At 34.2% G+C, this 25,762-nt stretch overlaps 4 protein-coding genes across 8 annotated transcripts in view; 2 read left to right on the top strand and 2 right to left on the bottom strand.

Moving 5' to 3' along the window:
* The window catches only part of LOC120770574 (FERM, ARHGEF and pleckstrin domain-containing protein 2), a 71,092-nt gene extending 60,681 nt beyond the window's left edge, over positions 1-10,411 (bottom strand). Inside the window, exon 1 of one of the 5 annotated variants that reach the window (XM_040098165.1) lies at positions 10,049-10,411. The gene's annotated coding sequence lies outside the window, so the exon portion shown is untranslated. Of the gene's footprint in view, positions 1-9,705; positions 10,024-10,048 lie in introns of those variants that run through there. The other 4 variants (XM_040098192.1, XM_040098183.1, XM_040098158.1 and 1 more) reach the window with 4 other exon arrangements.
* Positions 10,412-11,555: 1,144 nt separating this feature from the next.
* LOC120770608 (probable ATP-dependent RNA helicase DDX55 homolog) lies at positions 11,556-13,732 on the top strand. The gene is made up of 4 exons (XM_040098213.1): positions 11,556-11,744; positions 11,800-12,195; positions 12,258-12,998; positions 13,064-13,732. Exons 1-4 carry the CDS (start codon positions 11,643-11,645, stop codon positions 13,631-13,633), a joined length of 1,809 nt encoding a protein of 602 aa, XP_039954147.1. The 5' UTR covers positions 11,556-11,642; the 3' UTR covers positions 13,634-13,732.
* On the bottom strand, positions 13,712-16,821 carry LOC120770599 (DNA replication licensing factor Mcm2). Its single transcript, XM_040098205.1, has 4 exons — positions 16,725-16,821; positions 15,638-16,672; positions 14,485-15,576; positions 13,712-14,417 (listed from the first exon to the last, which is right to left on the bottom strand). The coding sequence occupies exons 1-4, from the start codon at positions 16,728-16,730 to the stop codon at positions 13,896-13,898; spliced, it is 2,655 nt and encodes an 884-aa protein (XP_039954139.1). The 5' UTR covers positions 16,731-16,821; the 3' UTR covers positions 13,712-13,895.
* An 833-nt stretch (positions 16,822-17,654) lies between these two features.
* On the top strand, positions 17,655-25,427 carry LOC120766208. The gene is made up of 8 exons (XM_040091576.1): positions 17,655-18,033; positions 19,039-19,457; positions 19,520-19,757; positions 22,122-22,388; positions 22,446-22,766; positions 22,830-23,053; positions 23,106-23,213; positions 24,311-25,427. The coding sequence occupies exons 1-8, from the start codon at positions 17,730-17,732 to the stop codon at positions 25,178-25,180; spliced, it is 2,751 nt and encodes a 916-aa protein (XP_039947510.1). The 5' UTR covers positions 17,655-17,729; the 3' UTR covers positions 25,181-25,427.
* The last annotated feature ends 335 nt before the right edge of the window (positions 25,428-25,762 follow it).

The following is a 25,762-nucleotide window of genomic DNA, read 5'->3' as shown; positions in this document are numbered from 1 at the left end:
CGGTCTTAAGAGTGTATTGCGGATTATAACAAGTATTTGGTGGACGACGGATATACTGCCTAGACCCTGTGCCACCAAATAAAACTACCTTACATTCCTCTGTCCACAAAATATTTCTCCATTTCTCCGGTTGCCAGTTGCCATGTTCCTTGGCGAATTGGCGCCGTGCTCTAATTATGTTTATTTTTCAACAATGGAACTTTTCTCGGACTCCGCACAAATAAATTATATTTCAATAAACGTCTACGAGCTGTTACGTCACTAACATCAAGATCTAAACGCTTTTTATTTCTCTAAACAACGCTTTGGGATCTTTTTTAGACGACTGGAGTATGCGTCGATCGATTTCTTTATTAATTTTGCGTTTTCGTCCACGTGTTTCGGCCTTATTTTTGTAGGACAGCGAATTTGATATCATTTGGTCAGAGCACCCGAGTATTTCTTTAATTTCTTTATAAGTTTTCCCGTTTTTTCTAAGATTTTTAATGATTTCACGTTTTTTGTCGCTGCGATGTTTTCTTCTACCCATTAATTAAAATAAATGACCTTTCTTTTAAAAAATCCCTTCGTGTTTTTTTGTACTTACTTTTTAGTTTTTTACAGATTTTGTTTAAATAAAAATGTATTATACCAGCGCAATTCAGTGACCGACACAAATTTGAACTCATAACATTGGAAATAATGTAAACAGATGAAGTTTATGCTTTGTGTTTTACTAGCGGAATACCGATAGAAATATTTCTTGAAAAGTGCTTGCGTTCATGGTCTGACATGATAATTTTTTTGGGTTAAATATTTTTCTCAGGGACACTCCTATTATTATGACCACAGCTGTATATACATATGTATACCATATATTACATAAATTGCATTCTATATTTTGACATAACAATGCACTTCTCATTCCACTTAGACAACGAAACCCAAATCAAACCGAAAGGGCAAGAACAAAACTTATAGAGATAGAAATGTATTATTCTTCGTATGCTTAAGTAATTATAATTAATATACAGAATCAAAATATAAGTGAAATATGCAGGTATATATGTACATATGTATGTATGTATGTAAATACGTATTATGTAAATTTGAAAATGAAATTTCGAAGAACTCAAGGGAAGTAGGATATAAATAATGTGTGTAGATATTTTCATTATATAATGTCTACTTCAGTTTGAGAAAGAAAGGAATTTAATTGAAGTTATCTATGGTTTTCCAAAAACTTTCCAAGTCTAATTCACAATAGTTAAGTTTTTTGTTTACTTTGCAACACTTTGACACACTTTATAGTAACTAGACCAGGGGGTTCTACGAAGGCGATTAGTTTATACTCGTATGTCTGATTAAATTCAAAGTAGTGTTTCTGTTTCAGAGATATTTGGATGCTATTTGGTACACAGGTGACTCAGAAAATGAACTTGAAAAAATTGAGAATAGAAAAAACAAATTCGGTGTTAATACATATATAATAAAAATTCGGGACTTTTATTTACATACACACTATTGGATAGTCGAAAAAGTCTTTTCGTATTATGTCAATAAATGTGGTTGTAGTTTATATCTCCAGTCCTACCAATCACATAGTGCCATATAGCAGAGATAAAGAGATGCCCAACTCTCCTGTCACTGCAAATGTGAGAACCGCTCACCTACCGAACTTTGACAGTTGACTGGATTGGGTAGGTTTTGACGTTATGCAATTGGATTGACTAGAACCAAAAACAAAAATACATATATGTGGACGGAGGGATTTGTTGCCGCCGTTCAAGATCGCTAATAAAAAATGTAAAACAATGAAAATCAAAGAAAATCAGAAATTTAAAATATAAATATATTTCGTGAAACGTTTTGCAATTTGATGCATTGTGGAATTAATTTTCAATTATATATGATTAACAACATTTATTAATTAAGAACTAACAGGCTTAATTCACCTTATTAAGTATTGAAAGATCAAAAGTCAGTTGTTTTAATATCCCATAAAATCATAAAAGAGGATTTAAGTAGTTTCGTCATATATTAAAAGCCCAATATATAATAATTTGTAATAAATGTTGGGTATTTTAATTTAAATGCCCAAAAATTCTTATTTTTTCGATCTGGCCACAATGGAAAATGTTACAAAAAACGCTTATTTTGAGGCGTTCTCACACTGGAATAAGTTGTGCATCCCATGTCATATATGTAGTGTTGGAAATGTGAGATTTTAAGCATTTAACCAAAAAATTTAATTAGGGGAAGTTGAAAAAAAGTTACATCTGTTCAAAATTGAGTGAAAAAAGAAATTCGAATGCTTGAAATTTTTGTATAAAAAAGGGAAAATTGCCACGCAAGCCACAAATGAAAGTTGTGTAGTTTAGGGAGACGATGCTGTATCAGTTCGTCTAGCACAACAATAGTTCGCTCGCTTCCGTTCTGGAAGTTTCGATATGAAAGATGCACCTCGCTCTGGTCGATCTATCGTTGACAAAGTCGATGAAATGGAAAAGATTGACCAGGACCGTCACATAAGCAGCCATGACATCGCTAAGGAACTTAGCATTCATCATCAAACAGATTTGAACCATTTAAAAAAGGCTGGCTACAAAAAGAAGCTCGATGTTTGTATAAATTTGTATAATTGTCTGTGAAAAATTTAATGGACCGAATTAACATTTGCGATCCTTTGCTAAAATGAAATGAAATCGAACCATTTCTGAAGCGAATGCTAACAGGAGACGAAAAGTGGATCAAATACGACAATAATGTGCGAAAAACTTCATGGTCTAAGCGTGGTGAGGCTCAACAAATGGTCGTAAATCCGGGATTGATGTCTCGAAAGGTTATGCTGAGTGTTTGGCGGGATTGGAAAGGAACCATCCTATGAGCTGTTCCAGCCTGGTCGAACGATTTATTCTACATTTTACTGTCAACAACTGATGATATTGAAGCAAGCAATCGAAAAAAAACAGCCAGAACTGATAAACAGAAAGGGATTCGTCTTCCATCAGGACCATGCTAGACCACACAAAAAAAAAGTTGAAGTTTGATTAGAAATAAAGACTTTGTCGACTACCCAATATATACTACATTGTTCGGCAATTAGAATAATTTACAATTAGAATTTTTCGGATTTTTAAAACGAAATGCGCGAAAGATAAAATAACTTATATAACTATATAATTTAAGGTTGTCTTTTTGCTTACATTTAGAATAGATAAAAAGTTTTGACTAACAGTAGCCGACCGCACAAATCCATTACGGTTACTATTGAGTGTAATGAAAGAAAATCAATTTGTATCATTTGTCACTGCATTGTCACTGTACATGAGCTGTCTGTGGAGGAGACGGATGACAGGTTCGTTCATTCACTGAATTAATGTTTGCAAGCAAATTATTTGGGTATGCATAAGAACCGTGCTGATAAATGCATTTATTAGAAATATATACATACATATGTAGCTTTTAATCATTCACACTCCACAATTCCTTACTACTAGTTTATGGAATTGCCTACAATGCCTCCTTGACTACAATACAAAGGTTTTCAGCATTTCTTCCAGCTCAATGAGAGTGTAAATAGACATTCAAGTGTACAAATATTTACGTAAGTTACGTTTATTTGATAGCTAAACGACAACAGCTTACTGACTCTCAAAGCTATAGATACATCCATTAATTACGAACCGACAACACAGCGGACCTACAATATCACCACTATTATCACTTGTGAATAATGCTGCCATATTGGTATAATATGTTTATTTCAATCGTATGTATATAAAAAGTGAAACTAATTTTATATTCCATTTTTCTGTCATTGGCATTTTTTAGTTTTCTTCTAGGTCTATGATGCAAGTTACACTAAGAAGAGTCACCAATAATAAAAACAAATCATTTTTTTTAATAATGAACTGCTGATTGGTCTTTCAGAATTATTCAACTTTTGTAGAAACTCTGAAGCAAAAATTATTCTAATGGCAACGCTATTCGTCATTTAATTCATAGCTACATACATATGTGCATTCTTACATTTAATATTTACCTTCTTTGACGTCGCAAACGGTATTTTTATTTAGTCGTTTATATCTTACAAGTGCACACATACATACACACACAATATACTTATGCACTTTTGAAAACACAAAACTGAAAAGGCGAAGGTATACTGCGGCGTTGTAGAGGATATCCAAAGTGCTTACTTGAAATGAAAAGATCAATTAAAGGCGTCACGTGTATTATTATACCTTCAGCATTATATTTTTATACGCGAACTAGTCCCTCAGTTTTTGAGATATCGTTTCAAACTCTTGCACAACTCGTTTTCTCTTCAAGCAGCTACGTATTTGCGGGAACCGTCGCTATCGGCCCACTATTGCATGTAGCTACCATACAAACTGAGCGATCAAACTCAAGTTCTTGCGTGGAAACTTTTTTATTTGTGAAAGGTATGTTATTATAGCTTCGGTGCAACGGAAGTTAACGTTTTTTCTTGGTATACATAATATTTGGATTATATGACACTCAATTAATATGGATAATTATTTATTTATTTTTAAAATTTGCAGTTTATCCGTTACTGAGGGCCAAAAATAGTAAGACTTTTTATTTAAAAATTCGCCCGAAAACCCATTCATATTTTTTTCGAGGTTGGTATGATTGTCAGTGACATTTGCCACATCAAAGTAATCACTAGTGTTTAATATACGCTTGTCTTTCTGAACTACATAAAATGGATTCGGCGATTTTTACGATGAATGAAATTATTCAACAAAGAAGTTACATTAAATTTTGTGTGAAAATCAAACTTCTGGTGTTGCAAAATTCATAATGTTGGAAAAGGCCTTCGGTGATTCGAGCAAGTGTTTTTGATTGGTACAAATAATTTAGAGGGTCGAGAACACGTCGACGATGAACCCCGTTCATTACGGCTATCAACATAAACTGATGATCCACACGTCAATATGATAAAGCAATTGGTGCTTAAGAATTGACGATTAACCGTCAGAGATCATGCTGGCATCGTTGGAAGGGATCAATAAAAACCATTTTAAGAGATCATTTGGTCCTAAGAGAAGTGAAACAACATCTTGAAACAATGCTTTCCGACTACCAGGATGTGATGAATGTATTATTATTGGAGATGAGTCTTGAATCTATGCTTACGACTTGGAAGCAGACGATCAATCGATCGAATATGGTGGCAAAGGTGAACCGAAGAAGAAAAAAACAGAATTCTTCGATTATCGAGGTGTGATGCACCGAATTCCTTCCGACCGGCCAAACTTTCAACAAGTAATACTATTTAAGTCAAATTTAAAATTAACTTTAACAACTGTTTCGAGGATTGAAAACCCCCATCAAAGGGGATTACTTCGAGGAGGACGACATAGATTTTGAAGAATAAATTAAGAATCTTATAATTATGAACAATGTCTACTATTTTTTTTTTTGCTCATTGTAGTACTTGGGCTCGACAAGTCGGTAATACTGACGCAAGTTCGACAAATGCGGTTGCGCTTATTGTAATTATATATAAAATATATACTTACATATATATTTAACAAAATCAATTTTCGCCTCCGCCGCGATAAAGGAATTTCAAATCTGATAAGAAACAAGTACATGGGTGCATTAAATAGCTGTACATTGTTCGAGTTATACGCACATAAATATTATATATATTAAAACCTCCCACATTTGTAATCATATTATATACAAATAAAGCATAACAATAGATAGTAATGTATGTCAGTAAATAAGAATTAAAACAGGTACTGCATTGCCAATTCGAACTCGAAAAAGAGAGAGATTACATCGGACTTAAAAGCGAAACAAAAAAACAAGAGAAATCGAAAATTACTTTACATCATTTGTTGTAAAAACATCCAAAATCTAAAAAAGAAAGTCGAAAAAGTATTTATCAACCGAACTCTAATAGGAAAACTCATCCACACATATGATCATAAATGACCCGGACTGGTCCATATAAACTAAGTGCGCTAATCGAATCGATACAAATATTTTCCTCTAGATTGGTACAACCTTCTTTAAATTAGTGGAATGTTTTGAAAATATTTATTATTAAAAAGAAAATGTAGTTTATTTTGTTAGTCCAGGTCCAAATTGAACAGGATGTACATAGCCGTTTGAACGTGTTTAAAAGGAAACCTCTCCCTAAATCACTATTGATTTATAATTTGTGGCGTATTAAGAAGAAAATTGCACTTAAAGATACGTATTTTTATTGAACATGACAATGGGGCAATAAACTAGTGGTGACACAGTTTAGTCATTTGGCCACTTTTCCAGCATCATTTTAACCTTGCTTGAAGAGCTTCAATCACTTTACTTATTGATTTAATCGTATTCTAGTTACCCTTACAAAAGACTACAAGTACCTTTTATATTTGACTGCATTTGTACAGCTATCTTCACATCAAAAGCAGTGCGAGAAGGAATATTCTTCAATGCAAAAAAAAATATCTATTTGCAATAGCATAGAAAAAGATATATAAAAATGTTTACTTATACCTCGACAATGGTGTCAAGTTGTCCATAATAAAAAAAAACTTAAAATATAGGGATAGGCGGAGATATAATTGGAAATTCGTTGAATTAGTTAGAGAGCTCCCAATTACACTACTCAACAAATCTTAAGGAAATGCGCGACTGATGTGCAAATAAAGCTTACTATTGCTGTAAGCATTTATAGTTATAATTAGATTTCCAGTGGAGTGGTGTCAGGGGAGGTCCACTATCAGTTTTAAAAGTTTATTTTGCATCACCTGCAATCTGCTTAAAAAATGGCTTGTTTTTTCTGCAGGTGTACAAGAATCTTCCATTTCGGAAATAATTAAGCAAAATGTTAATAGCTGATAGTAATTTAGTGATTATATCTAAAGAAAGCTCGCGAGAACGATTCATCGTCACAATATGTAATGCAGGTAACAAAACTTTGGGATCAATAAGAGGTATGTTCTTTACGTAAGCGTGGCCTACTATATAATGGCTTGTTGTTGCTACACTGCCCCACAGACACAGATAACAGCTATACAACAATTTTATGACTTTTAGTTCACCACATATTTGCCACTTGTAAGCACCATAGTTTATTGAATTTAGAAACTGAATCGTACGTTTCGGTAATGTCAGTGAGTCTTTCATTACCATTATGAAGCAAGATCGCCTTCAAACTTGTTTATGAATAAACCCCTCTTTTTCGGATTATGTGCCAAGCTCAATCTTTCCATCATTTGGACTAACACAAACACAAATTTCATCGACATAGGTTAGGGGTTCTAAAAATAGTTAGATTCATTCTTGATGCCCTACCCTGGGATCCTTTTCCTCGCTGTTTTCTGAAGAATACGCATCGTCCTTTTTTCCTGCACAATTCAGATCCTCTCCTTTTGAATAATTAATTGTTTAATAAACAATTATTAAACATTGTCCTCATTTTGACTTGAAATATTTTAATTTTTTTTAGTACTTACATATGTACACTTAATAACATGAAATATGGAAAACTTGCACCTGTTTTTATTTAAAATTAAAAAAAAAGTATTAATATTCCAATTTTAAATTTTTATACAAATTTAGATTGGTCATACGTTATTTTGATTCAGAAATTAAAATTCAAAATAACGTAAGACACTTACTATAAAAATAGATTATTTTTTTGGTGACGATATACTATACTATATATGTACATACATATATAGATAGTATACGTCGCACTCACATCAAACTTCTCAAATATAAGAATTAGCTCAAGTTTCCAAACAAAAAAAAACTGTTTTTAAATTGCATTTAAACAAAATTTAATGGTCCAAAAGAAATGAGGTATATACATATGTACATAACTCCAATTTATAGCATCCAAAGATATTAGCCTTATAATATTTATAAAGCTCTTAAAGCAAAGCAAAATGAAAATGTGTCAAGGAAAAAGAAAAAAAATTCAATGGGTGACATCATTACCTGTAGCTAGATTATCATATTTGTTGTTCCTGTTTGTTGTATTTCTTGTTTACTTTCATCCTCCACTGTACTTTTAGCCCGAAAAACTAGCGGCAAACCGTTGCAAGTTTCTCTCAGATAAAATACCTACACCTCCTTATAAAATTTTTCTTATCTCCCATTTAAATAATATATTCTAGTTGATAATAGTTCGTTTGCAATTGAAAAACATCACATTCCCAAGAGTCATTGACTTGCCCTATACTATGCATATTTTTGTGTAACGGAGGAGGAACACTTTTAATTTGTTATGTTGGGAAAAAATCTTATTTTACTAATTACAGTATAAAAAAAGTTACGTGGTGGCAAGAGTGCCCACAAGAAAGTTTTAGAGTATAGCATAAAATTTTATAACAAACAAGAAAGGAAAAGCTGTAAGTTCGAGTATAACCGAACATTTCCCACTCTTTCAACTGGCAAGGATTAAAGCCAGGGAAGTACCTTCAGGTACGTAGGACTTGTTTTTATATGGGGTCTAGGGCTAGTTTTCACCCGATTTTATTTATTCTAAGCACAAAAATGCAACGTTATATGAAAACACGCTCTTTCAATTTTATTAAAATAATTCACATGTTGGCTGATGTATTCTGTATAAAGTCACCCGGAAGTTCGAAATTAGGTGTATGAGGGCGTAAGGAAGTATCGACCGATTCAACCCATTTTTCACGAACAGAAATACTATTATCCTACTACGGTCTACTAAATCGGAACGGACCCGGATTTTTATCCGGCCAAGGACTCTCAACTCGGCAGGATTTCTGCCGTTACAACAACAACAACACTATTATCAGGAAAAGATTTTCTTTGAATTTCAATTACATATCCCATAATTTTTTTTTCATATTTTCGATCAAAAGTCAATTATATAAGACGCCCAAATATTTCTTGACCTAGGGGCTTGAACAGTTTTGGTTGGATTTTTGCAATTTTTGGTCATAAGTGGGCGTGGCAGTGTTCCGATTATGCCCTTCTACGAACTCCGCCTTACTTTTTCCCCAAGTCTCATCCAGATATCTTAATTTTTACTCAAATTACAACTTGCACGGACGAACGGGCAGACAGACATTAATTTCAACTTTTCTCGCCATTCATATGATCATGTATAGTATATGTATACATATATAACCCTATAGCTATTTAGGTTAGTTTTAGGTGATATCTACAACCGTTAGTTGAACAAAACTTTTATACTATTTAGCAATAAAAACATATGTATGTATGTATGTATGTTGAAATCCAAATTACATTTGTCTAAATATGAATACTTTTTACTTTACTATGGGTAAATGGACACACATAAATATTCTGCAATTTAAGGTTTGTAACTACATCGAAAAATACAAGAACATCAAGAACAACACAATGTATCTAACTTTACGTAGCTTCGGGCGAAATAAATAAATAAAAAAATTTACCTATTATTAGCATTTATAAAAGTGTACAAATTTAAAAAATATACATATGTATGTATATTTAACATAACTTTAGCTTTTTTTTATTAAATTGTTTATAAGGATCTACTAAGATACAGATCAAAGAAATCAATCCAAAAAAGTTTTAACATCCGTGGTGAGGTCAGAACTGGGTGATAAATACGAATAAGCGTATAAAAACGTAGTGAAATTTATTTGTATGTGTTCATGAATGAACATAGCGAGGTCACGAATGAATGTAGCGAATCTGCCCCAACTAAAATCTACTTACGGAGTTTGTTATTATGTCCTGTGCATATGGGTTAAGCCTGAAGGTGAAGTGAAATGCAATGGTCTGAAGATTTCCCAAATAATTTGTTAACTTAAATTCGTGGATTTCATCAACAACGAAGTACTAATGCAGATATTTCATTACTTCTTGTATGAATATGTATCCCTTTCGTCCTTGTGTCTAACCAAAGTAAATACACACACAAATACGCAATTGCAAATTGTTGGTAAAGGGTGTTTCCGTACGAAGATCGGTTACCAAGTTTCAATATTTATATAGGAAATATAAATATGTTATATATGAAACATTAATTTAAAACCAAACACAATTTAAATATACATACTTTCAAATCAAAACACAGCACTTATGTATATTAGATAAACGGTTGGCACTTATATTTTAATAAGATTATTTTTTCAATCCATTATTCCGAGGAATCTTCTTAGGGTGTTGCAAATTTTTTCCCCATTCACGTATACACAGAAAAACTGAATCGTAATTTTTCTCTCACTACGTCTTGAATAGAGTTTTGATGTAACATGTATTAGAATTAAAGTACACGAATTATAACTTGTAATAAAGTCATATTACTTGATCGCGGTTGTGGGCAAACGTTTAAAATACACTCTTCTATTTTGTAATTAATTATTAGCCCAGATTCTTTGAAAAATAAAATCCGACGAAATTTAACAACCGTGCGCACCCATCAACGCCATCTTTGCTTTTAACGTCAAGAAATTCAACACAGACGAAATGTAAAAGATGTGTATTTTGACAAGTTCATTTCAATAACAAGGTGATGCAAATGAAAAGTAATTAGGGATAAAGAGAGATAATGATTATTATTTTTATACAATGAATGTAGCTAAAATGAAATATTAAGCTCTTATTATGGCTTTCAACTCAACTGCAATCTGATTGAAGTTGGAGTGTTGTCGAACTTTTTTGTGATTTTCAATTATGTACCGGTGGGATTGACTAGTAACCAAAAAACTACAACTGTTAGGTAAATGAAACATTTCGGCGTTTATTTGTGAAAAACATTAATTTAAATTGACATCAGATGAATAAACTATTTTATATATTATTTTAAACTAATTTCCGTTTGTGCACATCCATATAATGAAAAATTCCGAAACTGGACAAGGCAAGCTACAATTTGGAAACAGACAAATATATTTAAGTAACCGTGAGAAATTAATAAAACTTAAAGAGTCAATACAATCAGCAATTCCTAGGAATACATATTTTGAGTAGAATCAAAATATTGAAGCAGTGTTCGTGATATTTACATCCTCCTTAACTATTATGGCTATCTCCAAAGTTAAAATCGTTTAAACTTGGCTTATCATTTGACTTAGTTCGTTTTAGGATCAGGAAGTCTTTTTGGTATGTGTAATACTGTAATTTAGGCCCAAAGAGATTGTAATTGTAACAAAGCAGGCAACACTAACGAAATTTCGACTGAAAATACTTGAAGTTCGGAATACAAAAAGCTAATTGGTGAACTTGACGTTAATTACTTTAACTTCAATTCAACTCTGTGGAGTTGAAAGCCGTAATAGGGTATACTATCTTATTAGTTACTTTAGAGAATTTTCAAATTGAATAGTATATTTATGTCATAAGTGGGATGTATTATTATTTATTTATTTTCTATAAATTTCATTAGAAAGGCATTTATCTAGAAATTACTTCTTCTTAAAACCATTGGCTACAAAACTTTTATAATAGGTTTCAATTTATATGTTAGTAGCATACAAAGCATTTAATAAGTTTTGTTCTTAAAAATAAATGCCGAAATATACTTGGCAACTCTTAAGCACGTGGTTGTTGAAACCAAAACAAAACGAAATAAATAATTATCCTCCGAAATATCAGAAACATATTGAATATTTTTGAATAGACTGTATAGAAAAGTGTAAAAATCCATTTCAATGGCTCGTAGAAAATGGACCGACTTAGAAAAAGTATCTCTTTCTTCACCAGTTCTCGAAGTAATTGAAAGCTTAGGATTTAAGAGGACTACACCGGTTCAAGTAAGAGTTATTAAATAAAGTTTTTTCGTGATTATTTATTTTTACATTTTTATAGAGTGCTTCAATACCGTTACTGCTTCAAAGAAAAGATGTCAGTGTCGAAGCTGTGACAGGTTCCGGGAAGACACTAGCTTTTTTGGTGCCTATGTTAGAGATGTTACAAAATCGTCACATCGATACCCCTTGGACGTCCAAAGAAATTGGTGCGCTGATTATATCACCAACCCGTGAACTTGCCTTTCAGATATCTGAAGTTCTAGAGAAATTTTTGCAAAAAAAAGAATTGAATTATTTACGTCAGAAATTGGTCGTGGGAGGCAGCAGCATAGAGGAAGACATTTCTGCCATTAAAAAAGACAGCCCATGTATTTTAATATGTACGCCAGGTCGATTGGAGGATTTATTTGAGAGAAAAGGTGATCTTAACCTTGCCGGTAGGGTAAAAAGTTTGGTAAATCACATAGATAATCAAGTAATGCTTACACGTTTTAAACAATTTTTTTTTCAATACAGGAATTGCTTGTTCTTGATGAAGCTGACCGATTACTTGATCTGGGCTTCAAAGCAACTATTAATAATATTCTTAATTATTTACCTAGACAACGTCGTACGGGATTATTTTCCGCAACTCAAACTACTGAAGTAACAGATCTTATTCGTGCCGGACTAAGGAATCCTGTCCGAGTTTCGGTTAAAGAAAAATCGAGCATTAGTACACCAATAAAATTGCAAAACTTTTATAAAATCGTACAGCCTGAGGAAAAGTTTTTATCTCTTCTACATTTCTTACGCTCACCACTTGCTTCTGTTGGAAAAGTTATGGTTTTCTTTCCGACTTGTGCATGTGTGGAATACTGGATGACAGTCATGACACATTTTCTACCTAATCGCTGTATACTGGGAATACATGGCAAAATGAAAAATAAACGCAGAATTACTGTGGAAAAATTCAGGCAGGCGCCGGACGCGGTGTTACTCTCTACTGATGTACTAGCACGTGGTCTAGATGTGCCTGAAATTGACTGGGTGGTACAATGGGATCCGCCAGCAAATGCAAGTAGTTTTGTACATCGTGTAGGGCGTACAGCTCGACAGGGTAACGAAGGCAATGCTTTAGTATATCTGCTGCCAACGGAAGATGCTTATATTACTTTTTTAAAGATAAACCAAAAAGTTGAACTAAGTGAACTACAAGATGCCAATCACAGTAGCGAAGAACTGGAGCAAACTCTACAAAAACTACATTCCCTGCAAGTGAGTATACACGGATTTTGTATAGCATTAAGTTGTTAGTTTTTAAAACGTTTCTATATTTTCAGTTAAAGGATAAAGATGTTTTTGATAAAGGAACTCGTGCCTTCGTATCACACGTCCAGGCATATACAAAGCATGAATGTAATGCAATTTTACGTTTAAAAGATTTGGATTTGGGAAGAGTAGCTACAGCTTACGGATTACTTCAAATGCCACGCATGCCAGAATTGAAGAATTGTGAAACAACGAGTTTTATTGGACCTAAATGTGATGTAGATATATCAAAATTATGCTACAAGAATCCCCAAAAGGAAAAAATACGACAAGAAAAACTTAAGGTCTATGAAGAAAGTGGTATATGGCCGGGGAAGAAGAAGTTTAAAAAGCGTACTGAAGCCTGGGAACAAACGAAGAAGGCGAAAATGGATTCAAAAACTAAAAAAGAACTAAGAAAAGCTAAGAAGCAGCGAAAAATCGAAAACGGAGTGCCAGGCGATAAAACAAAGAAAAGGAAGCCCCAATATACACAAGAAGATTTAGATGAACTAGCAAACGATATACGCCTATTTAAGAAGCTGAAAAGAAATAAAATTTCCGAAGAGGATTTCGATAAAGAAATGGGTATTGAGGATTAGACGCACATCAATATAATTTGCGAGTGCATACCTTATTTTTAAGTACAAATCTGTAACTAAATTAATAAAGTTTTACAATTTCCTTTGTAAAAGATATAACTTTATTGATAGTTGTACTTGAAGTGCGAGTTTATCGCTGGATACATGTAATATTATAAACTATGCATTAAAATAATGATGAACCCGAAGGTGCCAAACATGGTCGATGAAACAGAACGTAAAGTCATTAAAAGTATAACAAACATGATTTAAATGGGAATGATTACACAGCGGCTTCTGTGACTATCTGTAGAATTGTTCGCCGTTTCGGGTCGTAGGAGAATCCATTTTGTTTGAAAATTTCAGAATCATAGAACGGTTTTAAATTAAAAATGTCCAATTGTTTGGCCCGCTCAATGAGATCGCGTTCCATTATTTCCACATGCGTTGCCGAAGGTCCCTCTTTACATCGAATATAGGCTAGTTGGTCGAGTGTTAATTGTCGAAGAATAAAGAAGAGCAATTCTGAGTGATCCTTTTGGAAGGAAAGATACTTTTGGAATGCTGTGCGCATTTTCTTCATTACACTGAACTTTTGGGCTTCAATGAAGCTCTCCAACATCATGCGTATAGACATGCTAACATCAGCCTCAGTAACACTCTCACGCAAATGCATACGAGCATGTGCTTCGGACATGCGGATTACACTTTCTATGTGTCTTACGGTTATTGGCAACGAACCGGTGGCAAAAGACTCCTGGCGAAGTTGTGCATACATCTTGGCTATTTTATCTTCATCAATATTCTATCAAATAATATAAAAATGAGAATTTAACTACGAAATTAGTTTTATGTGATTTCTCTTTACTAACCGTGAGTTTAGGGCGCACATTTTCCTTGGCATAAATAATATACTGACGCAAAAGATCTTGGGGTATTTCAGCCACTCCCGTTGGCTGGGAATCTTCTACATACTCCTCACATGATGGATGGTGTTTGATGTGCGAATTTACTACGAACTTGGCCAGATGTTGATCTTGCATGGGATCGAACTCGTCTTTAACTACACAAAGTACGTCGAAACGTGAGAGGATTGGTTCTGAAAGATTGACATTTTCCGAAAAGGTCATCGACGGATCATATCGACCGCCGATTGGATTGGAAGCTGCTATGACTGTACAGCGCGCTTGTAAAGAGGTTACAATACCAGCTTTTGATATTGAGATTGACTGCTGTTCCATGGCTTCATGAATGGATGTTCGATCTTGGTCATTCATTTTATCAAATTCGTCAATAAGACATACGCCTTGGTCGGCCAGCACTAAAGCTCCTGCTTCTAAAGTCCACTCACGTGATATTGGATTCCGACGAACGTACGCAGTCAAACCTACAGCACTGGCACCTTGACCAGTTGTGAAAACAGCTCGGGGTGCTATCTTTTCGGTGTATTTCAAAAATTGTGATTTTGCTGTTCCGGGATCTCCGCATATGAGCAAATTTATATCACCTCTAACTTTGTGCTTGTCACCAGGGTTTTTAGACTCTCCACCGAATAGTGCCAAGGCTAGAGCACGTTTAATATATTCATGTCCATATATGGAAGGAGCCATTGAAGCGATAATTCTTTCTGCTATTCTCGGATCTTTGCTTAGTTTCTGAATAGTTGCTATATCCTCATCCGTAAGGGACTGTACGACTTGCTTACTGTCCTTTACTACAATGTGATTTGCTATAATAACAGTAGCGAAAACTGGAAAGCCTTGTTCTGTGTTTAAAGAACCATCATAATTGTTGGTGTAAATACCAGTCACCTCCAATTCATCGCCTGGTTTACACAAATCGCAGAGATCCGCCAAAAGAATCACGTCCTTGCTTCTCGGTATCCGACCAGCGGGAATGCGACCAGGTGATTCTTGCAAAGTAATCTTTTGGTAATTGCGATACAGCGTTTGCTCCATATTGATCTAATTAAATTAAGGAAGTAGTATACATAATATTCGGAAAAAAATTCAACCAATAGCTTACCGAAAATGGTCCAGCACTTTGACACTCTGGGCAGGATCCCGGTTTTACTTCAGTGTTTTGTGATTGTACAAATGGTCCTAAAACGTAACCACATTTTACACAATCATATTTAATAACTGAAAGCTGAGGTAACACTCCAGTTGTTGCAGTAACCACACCCAAAGTACGCACAAGCTGATTCAAATGTAGTTTACGGAAGGTACGTAATTCTTCTATAAGAGGTAACTCTGATATGCGGACATGAATTTCAGTTGTTACTCGTTCGTAAGTAGGAAAAATAGACAAAACCATTTCTTTTGCAACTTTGTCGAATATTTCTAGCATTTGAAAAGGAGCTTCAGGTAGGAAATATGCCAACACGTGTTCCTTATTAGCTAAATCCGTATAAGACACCACAAATGAGGACTTATTTTGCTCACACATCCGACGAATACGATCCCTGTATGTGTAAGTACCACGCTCGTCAACAAATGTGCGCAAAAAAGACTGAAAACGATTAGCAATTTCCGTGCGAGGTCCAAGCATGCTGACCCACTCCTTTGTAGAATGTCCTTTTGTATCTTCCAAGTTTTCTATAGATTCTATCATTTCTGCGTCTTCCATTTCGCCTTCGGTTGCTTTTTCTGCAGCTCGGCGTTTTGCGCGTGGACCGACATCATCGTCGTCATCACTGTGATCAAAGCCCAGATCACGATCATCCCGATGTATACCCAGAGCGCGATCACGTTTTCGCATTTCAGCTTCAGCTGCGTGTCGCTCGCCTTGAGACAACTCTGAGAAATCCTCATCGTCGTCCAACATTGCGGGATCGTAGTGGTCCAACTCTGGCATAGGACGATAGTCATTCTCCATGTTATCCCCAAATAATTCCTCGCCATCTTCCTCCTCCTCATCTCGTATAGTTTGATCTCCAAGGATTTCATCTTCATTTTCGAATGGTTCAAAATCACCAACGGGCGAAGTCATAGCAGCACGCAATTCACGTCGGTCGTCAACATCGCTAGGCGTCGCTGGAGGAGGAGAACTCACTTGATCCTGCAAAATGCATAAGTTAAGGAATGTAATGCTAACGATTATAATTAATTACCGCCATTGCTTTTATTTATAATTATATATAACGAAATTATATTTAATGTTGACGATCCAATGCAAACAATTCGAAGTTTACTACTTTTTGCTATCTTTAGCACGCGAAACAGTTTTTGGCGCCAGTTGTGACAGCGAAATGTATAAATCAAAAAGATGTAATATTATTAGAAGGTTTTTGTCTTTGATAAGTTTTTAGAGTTTTTTTTGATTTTTGATAACAGTTTAGCTTAATAATATTTCCGAAAAATATCTTGTTGCGCGTTGTTTAATGCTGATACAAATGGATATAAGTTGCTTTAATATAGTAATTCGTTTTGCATTCCATTTATTTTATAGTAATTTTAGAATTTAAGTGAGCGTCCGCGTTAACGCTGAGCGGTAAAAAGAGCGCCGCTTAATGCGTTTATTTAGGTACACAAATTAGTTTCCTAGCAAATTCTATAAACGTATGTTAGTTTTGATAGCCGTCAGTGTGGATTGTTATACTTATCGACTTTGGTGACTTCGGATCATGGTACAAGGTCCTCTACCGTGCTTCGGATTGGTTAACATATAAGAAAAAATTAAAATAACAATTATTATGACGAGTTACCGATCTTTATTATAATAAAAATTGGTATATTAAATAACTTATTAAATATTTGAATGAATAATTAATGAATTCCATAGTCACAGTAACACGTGTCTGAATCTTCATAGTATAAAAAAATTCATAATTTGCTTTGAAAGTATGGCTTCTTGACACACACGATCGAAGTTTGTACATTTATGTTGTGTATGGCCTTAATAATGAGTTCTATGACTTTCGGAGACTTTTAGGGACTTGTTAAATTTCGATTAATATCCCAAAAATTAAGTTATCGATTGTCATTTTTAATCCCTAAATATTTTTGCAAAAGCACCGTTACTTTTTGGGATAAATTGGCGTCGTTTTACAATTGTTCGGATTATTAATTACGTAGATTTATTAAATACATATATTTGAAAAGTTTGAATCTAAACAATGCCTGCTGGTTCAAAAGTCGATAGGGTCGTAGATGGCGGAATTGTGAAAAAATTGCGGGCGCGGAAAACTGCACAAATATGCAAAAAACGTCCAACTCAAGTAGCTGCGAAGGGCCAATTACAACGTAGTAGAGGAGTAATTGTGACAATGTCCGTTGAACAAAGCGGTGGAATATCGTTAAAAACCCCTGAAGGTGTTGCAACATCCCACTCGAGAAAAATATCAACAACTTCTGCATTATTCAGTCCTATGGGTGTTTCTATTGGAGTTGTATGTGAGAGTACAACAGAAAATAAGGAAGGTAATGAATTTATGGCATAGATAATTGATAATTATTTTAATACTATTAATTAACATAACGGTAGCAATTAAAAAATATTGTTTTTGTAGAGGCTTTTCCTAGCCAACAAAAAAAATTAGGCTTTTATGTAAAACTCACTATTAGGACCAATTTAAAAAATAATCTGCAAAAAAAAGAAAAACGTACCATAAGAATTAACATGGTAAAAGGAACAAAAAAAATATTGTAATGACAAAATAATAAGTTTTCAAATTTGGGTCCAAGTTCAGCAAATTATCTTATAGTTCTGTCGCCAGTTTCAAACTCGTATTACGATAACATGTTCTAAAGTGAACCTGTACGTATAAAGTTTAGAGCTTATTGCAGAAAAGTGCATAATTTAAATGAAAAACACGTGCAAAAAAGGGAAATAGGAGGTGTATACAACGTGTAAAAAAATCAGTGCAAAAAAACCTAGCTGGAAGGAGATGACGTGTATAAACTTCAAATGCAGAGATTGAGAAGTTAGGAGCGATACAGTAGAATAACAGAACAAAGGGACGAATAATATTGGGTATATGGGTAACCTATGAGAGAAATATCGATTATACAGACTGTTTTTTAATTCAATTTTTGTCTTTAAACTACACGCTAATTTTAAATTCTAGCTTAGGGATTAATATCTACTAAGTCCATCCGAGATACGATAATTATTATATGGGTTATATAGGGTTAGAGCAATGTAAGGACTAATTTTACGAATTTAATACAAATATCATTTGACTTTAAAATAACTCACATAATACTGTAAGTAGATTATTTTAGGATCGATTTCAGAAATATTTCTTGAAAATACATATTTAATAAAGTCGAAGAAAGTAATTCTATATTATGTTTACCAATTACTACACCAACCACCACCAACATCGATCGCAAATTCGAAACTAGTTATTTTTTATTATGTAAATAAATACTTTTGAGATTTAAGTGTAAAATGGAAACAATGTGTGTTATTTTGTTTTGCAGTGATAGTGGATATGAAAAATTGCCTGAACGACAATGCAAAAATTCCAATGGATCAGATGAATATAGTTCCAGAAATTAAAATACCAATGAAGACAAATTCCAAGCCATTAATCTTCCAATTTCGAAAGGATTTAAGCTTTTTGAGCGACCAACAGATAGAAAAATTATCTGAATTTAATGTTAACAGTATTCAAGAATTGTTGAATATACCATTTGGGAAATTGCTTGAATTAAAACTCAGTAACAAACAATTACAGTTACTTAATGCCTTCGTAAAAAGCGAAATGCGGGGAAAAAAAATTCCCAAAGAAGCGCAACCATTAAAAGCTATGGCAGAGGAATTGGACAAATTAGACGCAAATGACGATGATGATGAGAAACCATTAGTAATAGACGAAAGCCTCCACACTATTTATGAGGTAATACATACTTTATAGTAATATCAGATTAAATGAAAACTTAAATATTAAAATTTTTGTAGAATAAAAACGTATCAAATATTAAGGAAGAACGCAGCTTAGAAGCCATTGAGAAATGTTTTACTCAAATTCGCAGTGTCAAAGTGCCTCAATCACGAGCTGCGCTAAAAGAAGTACGATCGGAGTTAACTGAAATTATTGCGGAATTGAATGAAAAAGAGAACAAGATATTGGATAATATACGTAATAAAAAGGATACAGTTAAAACAGATTTTACCGAAGAAGACGTCACAACTACTAGTAAGACACATCAATCAGTAGAAGTAAATGTTTTCGGTGGCCCCTTTCATAACGGTCGGAGTAGGTGGTGCATGCAAAATAGTATCATGTAGGGAATGTTTGTCAGAGTCTTTACTGTGTGTATGAGTTTACTACTTACTACAATACTTTGGTTTCACATAGTTCATGATCTAAGATGAGGGGTGTTTGGAACTCCGTGGACGCTACTCACTGGGGGATGTCAATTATGGTGTTAATAGCTACAAAGTGAAATAATGAATTTAAATTTAAAATTGTGTTATTTCGGAATTATAATGGAAAATACATAGGTGTGTCAAAGGAATGTTAAGTGCCGACTTTGGTTGAAATTGGTCGGGCATGGCCCGAGATATTTGATTTTACTAAAAGTGAGAGGTGACATGCCCATTGTCCAACTTTGACGGCTCCTTTAAAGATTTTTCATGCCAACTCGCGCACCTGCCACATGCTACTGGGATCACATGTGTCAAATTACAAATCTTTATCTTAACGTAGTGCTTAGTTATGGCACTTTAAAGGTTTTCCTTTAATGACGTTTTGTGCCCGTAGTTGGATCATGCTCACTTACGAATTCGTTCTCACTTTGTCTTTTGTACCAAGTTTCATCAAAATATCTTAATTTTTGCTCAAGTTATTGATTGTATAGGCGGATGGATGGATGGACACTCGTCTGATCGCCTTGATCATTTATATATACAGCCATGGTCACGCAAATAGCACACTTAGTCGTAAGAAGCAATAAGCGCTTATACAATTGACAATTTTTTTTTTTTTTAAGTAAAAAGGGTTTAAAATATGATTATTTGTTTATTAATTTACCTATTTAAGTAAAAAACAGCAAATATAAATTCACGAATAATTAGTATTAATTGAAAAACTTGAATTCCCTCATAAATGGCTTGGTCACTCAAATAGCACATTTTTTAGAAAGTGAAAATTTGTTTGCAAAAAAATTATAAGGAGTGAATTTTTATTACTAATTATGGTTGTCAACGATAAAGTGATTTAATTCGAGTGAAAATGGGCCGTAGTAAGCAGTGTAGTTCTGAAAAAAAGACGCATTATGCATAATATGAAGAAATCTGGGAAAACTGTTCAGAAATTGCTGTTTTATTGAATTGTTTCCAGAAAATTGTTTATAAAGATCTTAAACTCATAAAAGCTAAAGAAATCTATTTGACCAAAATAAAAAAAAAAAACTACAACCACCGCGAAAGACAACAATTACTTATGATAGAGCCATAGTCTGGAGAAGCTAGGCCGACTCTTTTAAGTCTTCATCACAAATAATGCAGGAAATCAATGAAGAATATGAATGAAATATATCGCGGAAGACTGTTGGAAGACGTTTTAATGAGATACAACTTTCTGGATCTATGAATGGATGAAACAAAAATTAATAGAATGGTTCTGATAGGAAAAGTAGTTTTCATCGACCTAAAGGTCAATCGTTGAATTCCAGGTACACGAAAAGGACGATAAAATACGCAGGCGGAAATTGATGATATGGGGTGACTTTTCCTGGCATGGCGTGGGCTCAGTTATTCCAATTTAGATGAAAATAGATCGGTATCAATATTAAGACATATTAAGGAACGAAATGGAACCATTTGCTTTTAATTGCATGCTCTTTCGCCATACTTTTATGCAGGATAACGACTATGAGCACACAGCCAAAATCACAAAGGATTGGCTTAAGAAAGAAAACCTTAATTCAATAGAAAACTTATGTAACGATATTAACCTTAAAATTGCTGCTAAAACTTTTACAATTTTTGAGGATTTATGGGAAGGTATTTAGGAAGCTTGGTAGTCCATCCCAAAGAAGAAATGCGAGAAGCTTGTAGAAAATATGGTATGCGGATGTGATGCTATAATTGAAAATCTGGAATATAGAACCAAGTATTAGAAACATAAGTATATAATGGCACCAAATTGTTGATTAAATTTCACTAATTTCACATGAATTTTGCAGCTTTGGTAAAATTTGCTACATATTTGAGTGACCAAGGCATTTTAGAGGGAGTTCAAGTTTTGCAATTAATACTAATTATTCGTGAATTGCTATTTGGATTTTTTTTATTTAAATGGATTAATTAATAGACAAGTAATCATATTTTAAGCTCGTTTTACTCTTTTAAAGATCTTTGTTAATTATATTCGCGCTTATTCCTTCCTATGACTAAAAGTGGTATTTGCGTGACCACGGCTGTATATATAACTCCATATCTATCTCGAGTATTTTGAGGTGATACAAACAACCGTTAGGTGAACAAAACTGTTATACCACCATGTAGCAATATGTTTCCAGAATATAACTAGTAAGTCTTTGCACCTTTATTTCAGCGACACCAACAAATCCAAATCTACAACCGACAGTTATGATCAGAAAATTACCAACTCCGTTAAGGAAGCAGAAATTTAATGTGGATGCAGACAGTACGACAAATCTTGATCTTACTATTTCCAATGAAAGCGAAGTGAAAACTGTAGCCGATGTAGCTGAAGCTAAGAAACCAAGGTCGGCACCGGTCCAGAAAAAAGCAAAGAAACGTAATATGAAGGTTATGAATTTAATGGAGTGTAAAAGTAACGCAGACCAAGAAAAATTTGGTAAATTATTTACAAAAACTATTGGGACAATTCGCTAAATATGAGAATACCTTTCAGATATATCAGAAACTGCAGACGTACATATTTCCGAAGTGTCAGATGTTAAGAAAGAATCCGATCGTCAATCTAAAGGGTTGGAAGACAGATTTGAGCTTATGTCAAAAATTCCTTCGCTAGGGTCTCCCCTACTTACGTCAGAGAAAATCGAAATTGTGAAGTTTGAAGATAGTGGTGTTGTATTGGATGAGTCTTTAAAATTTAACAATCAAAAGGTTTGCGAGCAAGACATACATTCAAAGGTTCCAGTGCTGACTAATGATTTAAATACTAATGCGAATGATCTAGGAAGCAATGTATCACTTAGTTCGCAGTGCGAAGGTATGACTTAATATATATGAACTTCAAACCGACACCATTTTTTAACATAAATTATTTAAATAGATAAGTTTGAAGGACCAATAATCTCAGCAAAGCGACGAATTGAGTTCGACGCTAAGGCAAACGTTGAAAGTGGCAAAGACACAGACACGGTGGTAAGAATTTCCAATACACCCTTGTCACCCATATCTAATGAAATTATGAGTCCAATAAAGTCAAATTTCTTTACCTATAATCATGAGTCAGCTTTGGAAATCAATGGTCAATGTACAGGAATTCTTTATTTGGTAGGAGTAGTTACTGTTAAATGATATTGTGCATTAATTGCTTTCTTTCTAGGTCAAGGAAATTGATCTATCAAATATTTCCATAAACAAACCAGATAATTTAGATATGTTATTGCGTTCTAATACCGCTGATCCCAGACTGTTGAAATTCTTAAAAAAGGTACGGTTATGTTTATATAACGGGTTATAACTAAAAATCTGCACTAATATTAATGGTCTGCTATTTTGCTATTTTTATTTTTCAAATGCTAATATTACGCAATTAGCGAACTGTTTGCATCATCTTTTTGACGTGTAATTTGTAACAGTTTACAAATACAATTAGTGCTTAAAATGTCTTCTAAGCAGCAACACCTCCGCGACCGCGTTGTACATTATTATAAAAATCATGAAATCGCTGGAAAAAAGTTTACGTGTGTGCATTTTATGGCGGAAGGCGTCTACAGAAGAACAATATACTCAATATTAAGTACCCTAATAATAGAAAGGCAACCGGGTTTTAGAAGAAAGCCGACTGTTATGACGCCCCAAAACATTCGGAAGCTGAAGACAGCGTTCAGCAATAAGGATTGCATAAGTCAAAGCGAAGCCGCGCGAAAATTCGATTGCTCACACCCATATATCTGCAAAACATTAAGTAGACTTAACATACAAGCTAGAAAAATAGCAGCGTTGTCCAGGGTACACCGAAGAGCAGATAAGTCAAGTAAAATCACAATGTCGGTGGATGTGCAAGAATTTGAGTGGAAAATCATCCATTGTGGATGACGAAAGCTACTTTTCACTCAGTGGACCGCAAATGCCGGGCAATGATGTTTATTACACATAAGATATGTCTATACATCTACTTTGTGCCTAAAGAAAAGAACCCAACTAACTTAACACAATGCCAACCGATTGAGGATTTTTTTTTTGGAGAAGTCAAAGCTTTAGTGTATAAAAATGGTTGGAAGGCTCAAAATTGGAAGCAGCTGACACATCGCATCCGCAAGGGCCTTAAGGAAGTTGATACTAACGGTGTACAACGTGCTTGCGCAAGTATCCTGACTAAACTAAGACGGGTAGCTGACAATGGCCCATATTTTGAAGTTCATTATTATTTTCATTTTTAAAATAATATATTTATACTATATGGAATAGCTTACCTTTCTGTTGATAGTATCTTTTGAGTTACGCTGAAATAAAATTAGTGCAGATTTTTAGTAATAACCCGTTATAATTCCAAATATTATCTACTTTATTTCAATTATTCTTCAGGAAAACAGTACTTTGCATTCTTCGGCAACATTTTGTGGCATCAATAAAGTTGTTCAAAGCGATCCCCGGCGTTCGAGCAGCGTTTACAATGCGGAGACATTTTTAAAACAACATAACCAAGACCAATCTCAGCCAACGCCCAATATGCTTCTGTACGGTTGCTTGCAGCGTTCACCATGGTATCAGTCGCTTATGTCTACTATGAAAATACAAATAAATCAAACTATTTCGATATTGGTGCGCGCTATCAATAATTTTCAAAAAATTCGCTTGAGTGATCCGTATGCCGTTTTCGACATATTCAAAATTTATTGCGCCGGCGAGTTATTGGAAATTTTGGAAAACCTTGGACTTTTCGTTGATGTTAATGGTGTCATATATGAAAAGAAAAATATGTCAAGTTATGGGGGTCGATCATACGGTTGTGCGTCCGTTGTTAATGCTACATACAGTTTCATACAACCGGTGGAGCCACAGTCCGTGACAGTACAACAACAAATGCGCTCTTTTACTTCGCGAGCGACAAATTTTTCTGCCTTACCTACAACATTTCAACCGTCTGAATCATTCATAAGCTGCTATATTGATTCGCCTCGGGTCGCAACGAATAAGTCTCCACAAATGCCGCAATCGTATTTACGTCGTTCAAAACCTTCATCATATCGTGCTCCATTACCATCGGTACCACCTCGACGACACTGCGGCCTCAAGGTGCCCTATCCATCGAATACTGCACCAACTCGTTCATCGTTATCGCCTATAAAACGCCAGCCGCGTTGCTCGGACTCTGAGGAGGAAAATTGGGACTTAGATGAAAATATCAAATCATCGACACCTCTAAAACCTCCACTTAGTCCAAGTTCTGCATAGCTCCTCGAAATATGCGAACGAAAATCATAAGAAGAGTTGGAAATGACGTTTTAAGCTCAAGATATTCCACTCATTGAATTGCTTATTAATTTATTTTTAAATTTCATGTTCAGTTATCGCTTTAAGTTTTGTCTTAACTGAAATTATCAGACTTATTAGTAAAGGAGTTCTTTTATGTAACGTTTTGTACAGGATACAGTTTCATTTAAATGAGTTAAAATAAATCAGAAATCGAATCGGTATGAAAGTTTGAAATGTTTAACTTCGAACAGATAGATCGCCGTACCCACGAGAACAGACCATAATTTTTACATGGCGGTAGGGCTGTAACATATTTAAAAAAATATTGGTAAGTGGCAATAAGTAGCAATAACAATAGTTCGACAACTCGAACCTTCAAGAAGTCAGAAAGTGACACATAAAAAAGTTTGTTTAAAAGTTGTGCAAACCTTTAAAAAGAAAGTTCTTCGCACTATATAGGGTACACCTTTTAATGTTTGAAATGTCCACTGTAGAAGAAATTATACAAGGAATTAGTTGTTATTGCATCGGAATCCTACCGAGTTGACAGTCGGGTCTACG

The sequence above is a fragment of the Bactrocera tryoni genome, chromosome 1 (genome assembly GCF_016617805.1).
Source record: "Bactrocera tryoni isolate S06 chromosome 1, CSIRO_BtryS06_freeze2, whole genome shotgun sequence".
Taxonomy (NCBI): domain Eukaryota; kingdom Metazoa; phylum Arthropoda; class Insecta; order Diptera; family Tephritidae; genus Bactrocera; species Bactrocera tryoni.
Note: the sequence above shows the minus strand (reverse complement) of the source record. Positions and strands in the feature narration are given on the sequence as shown.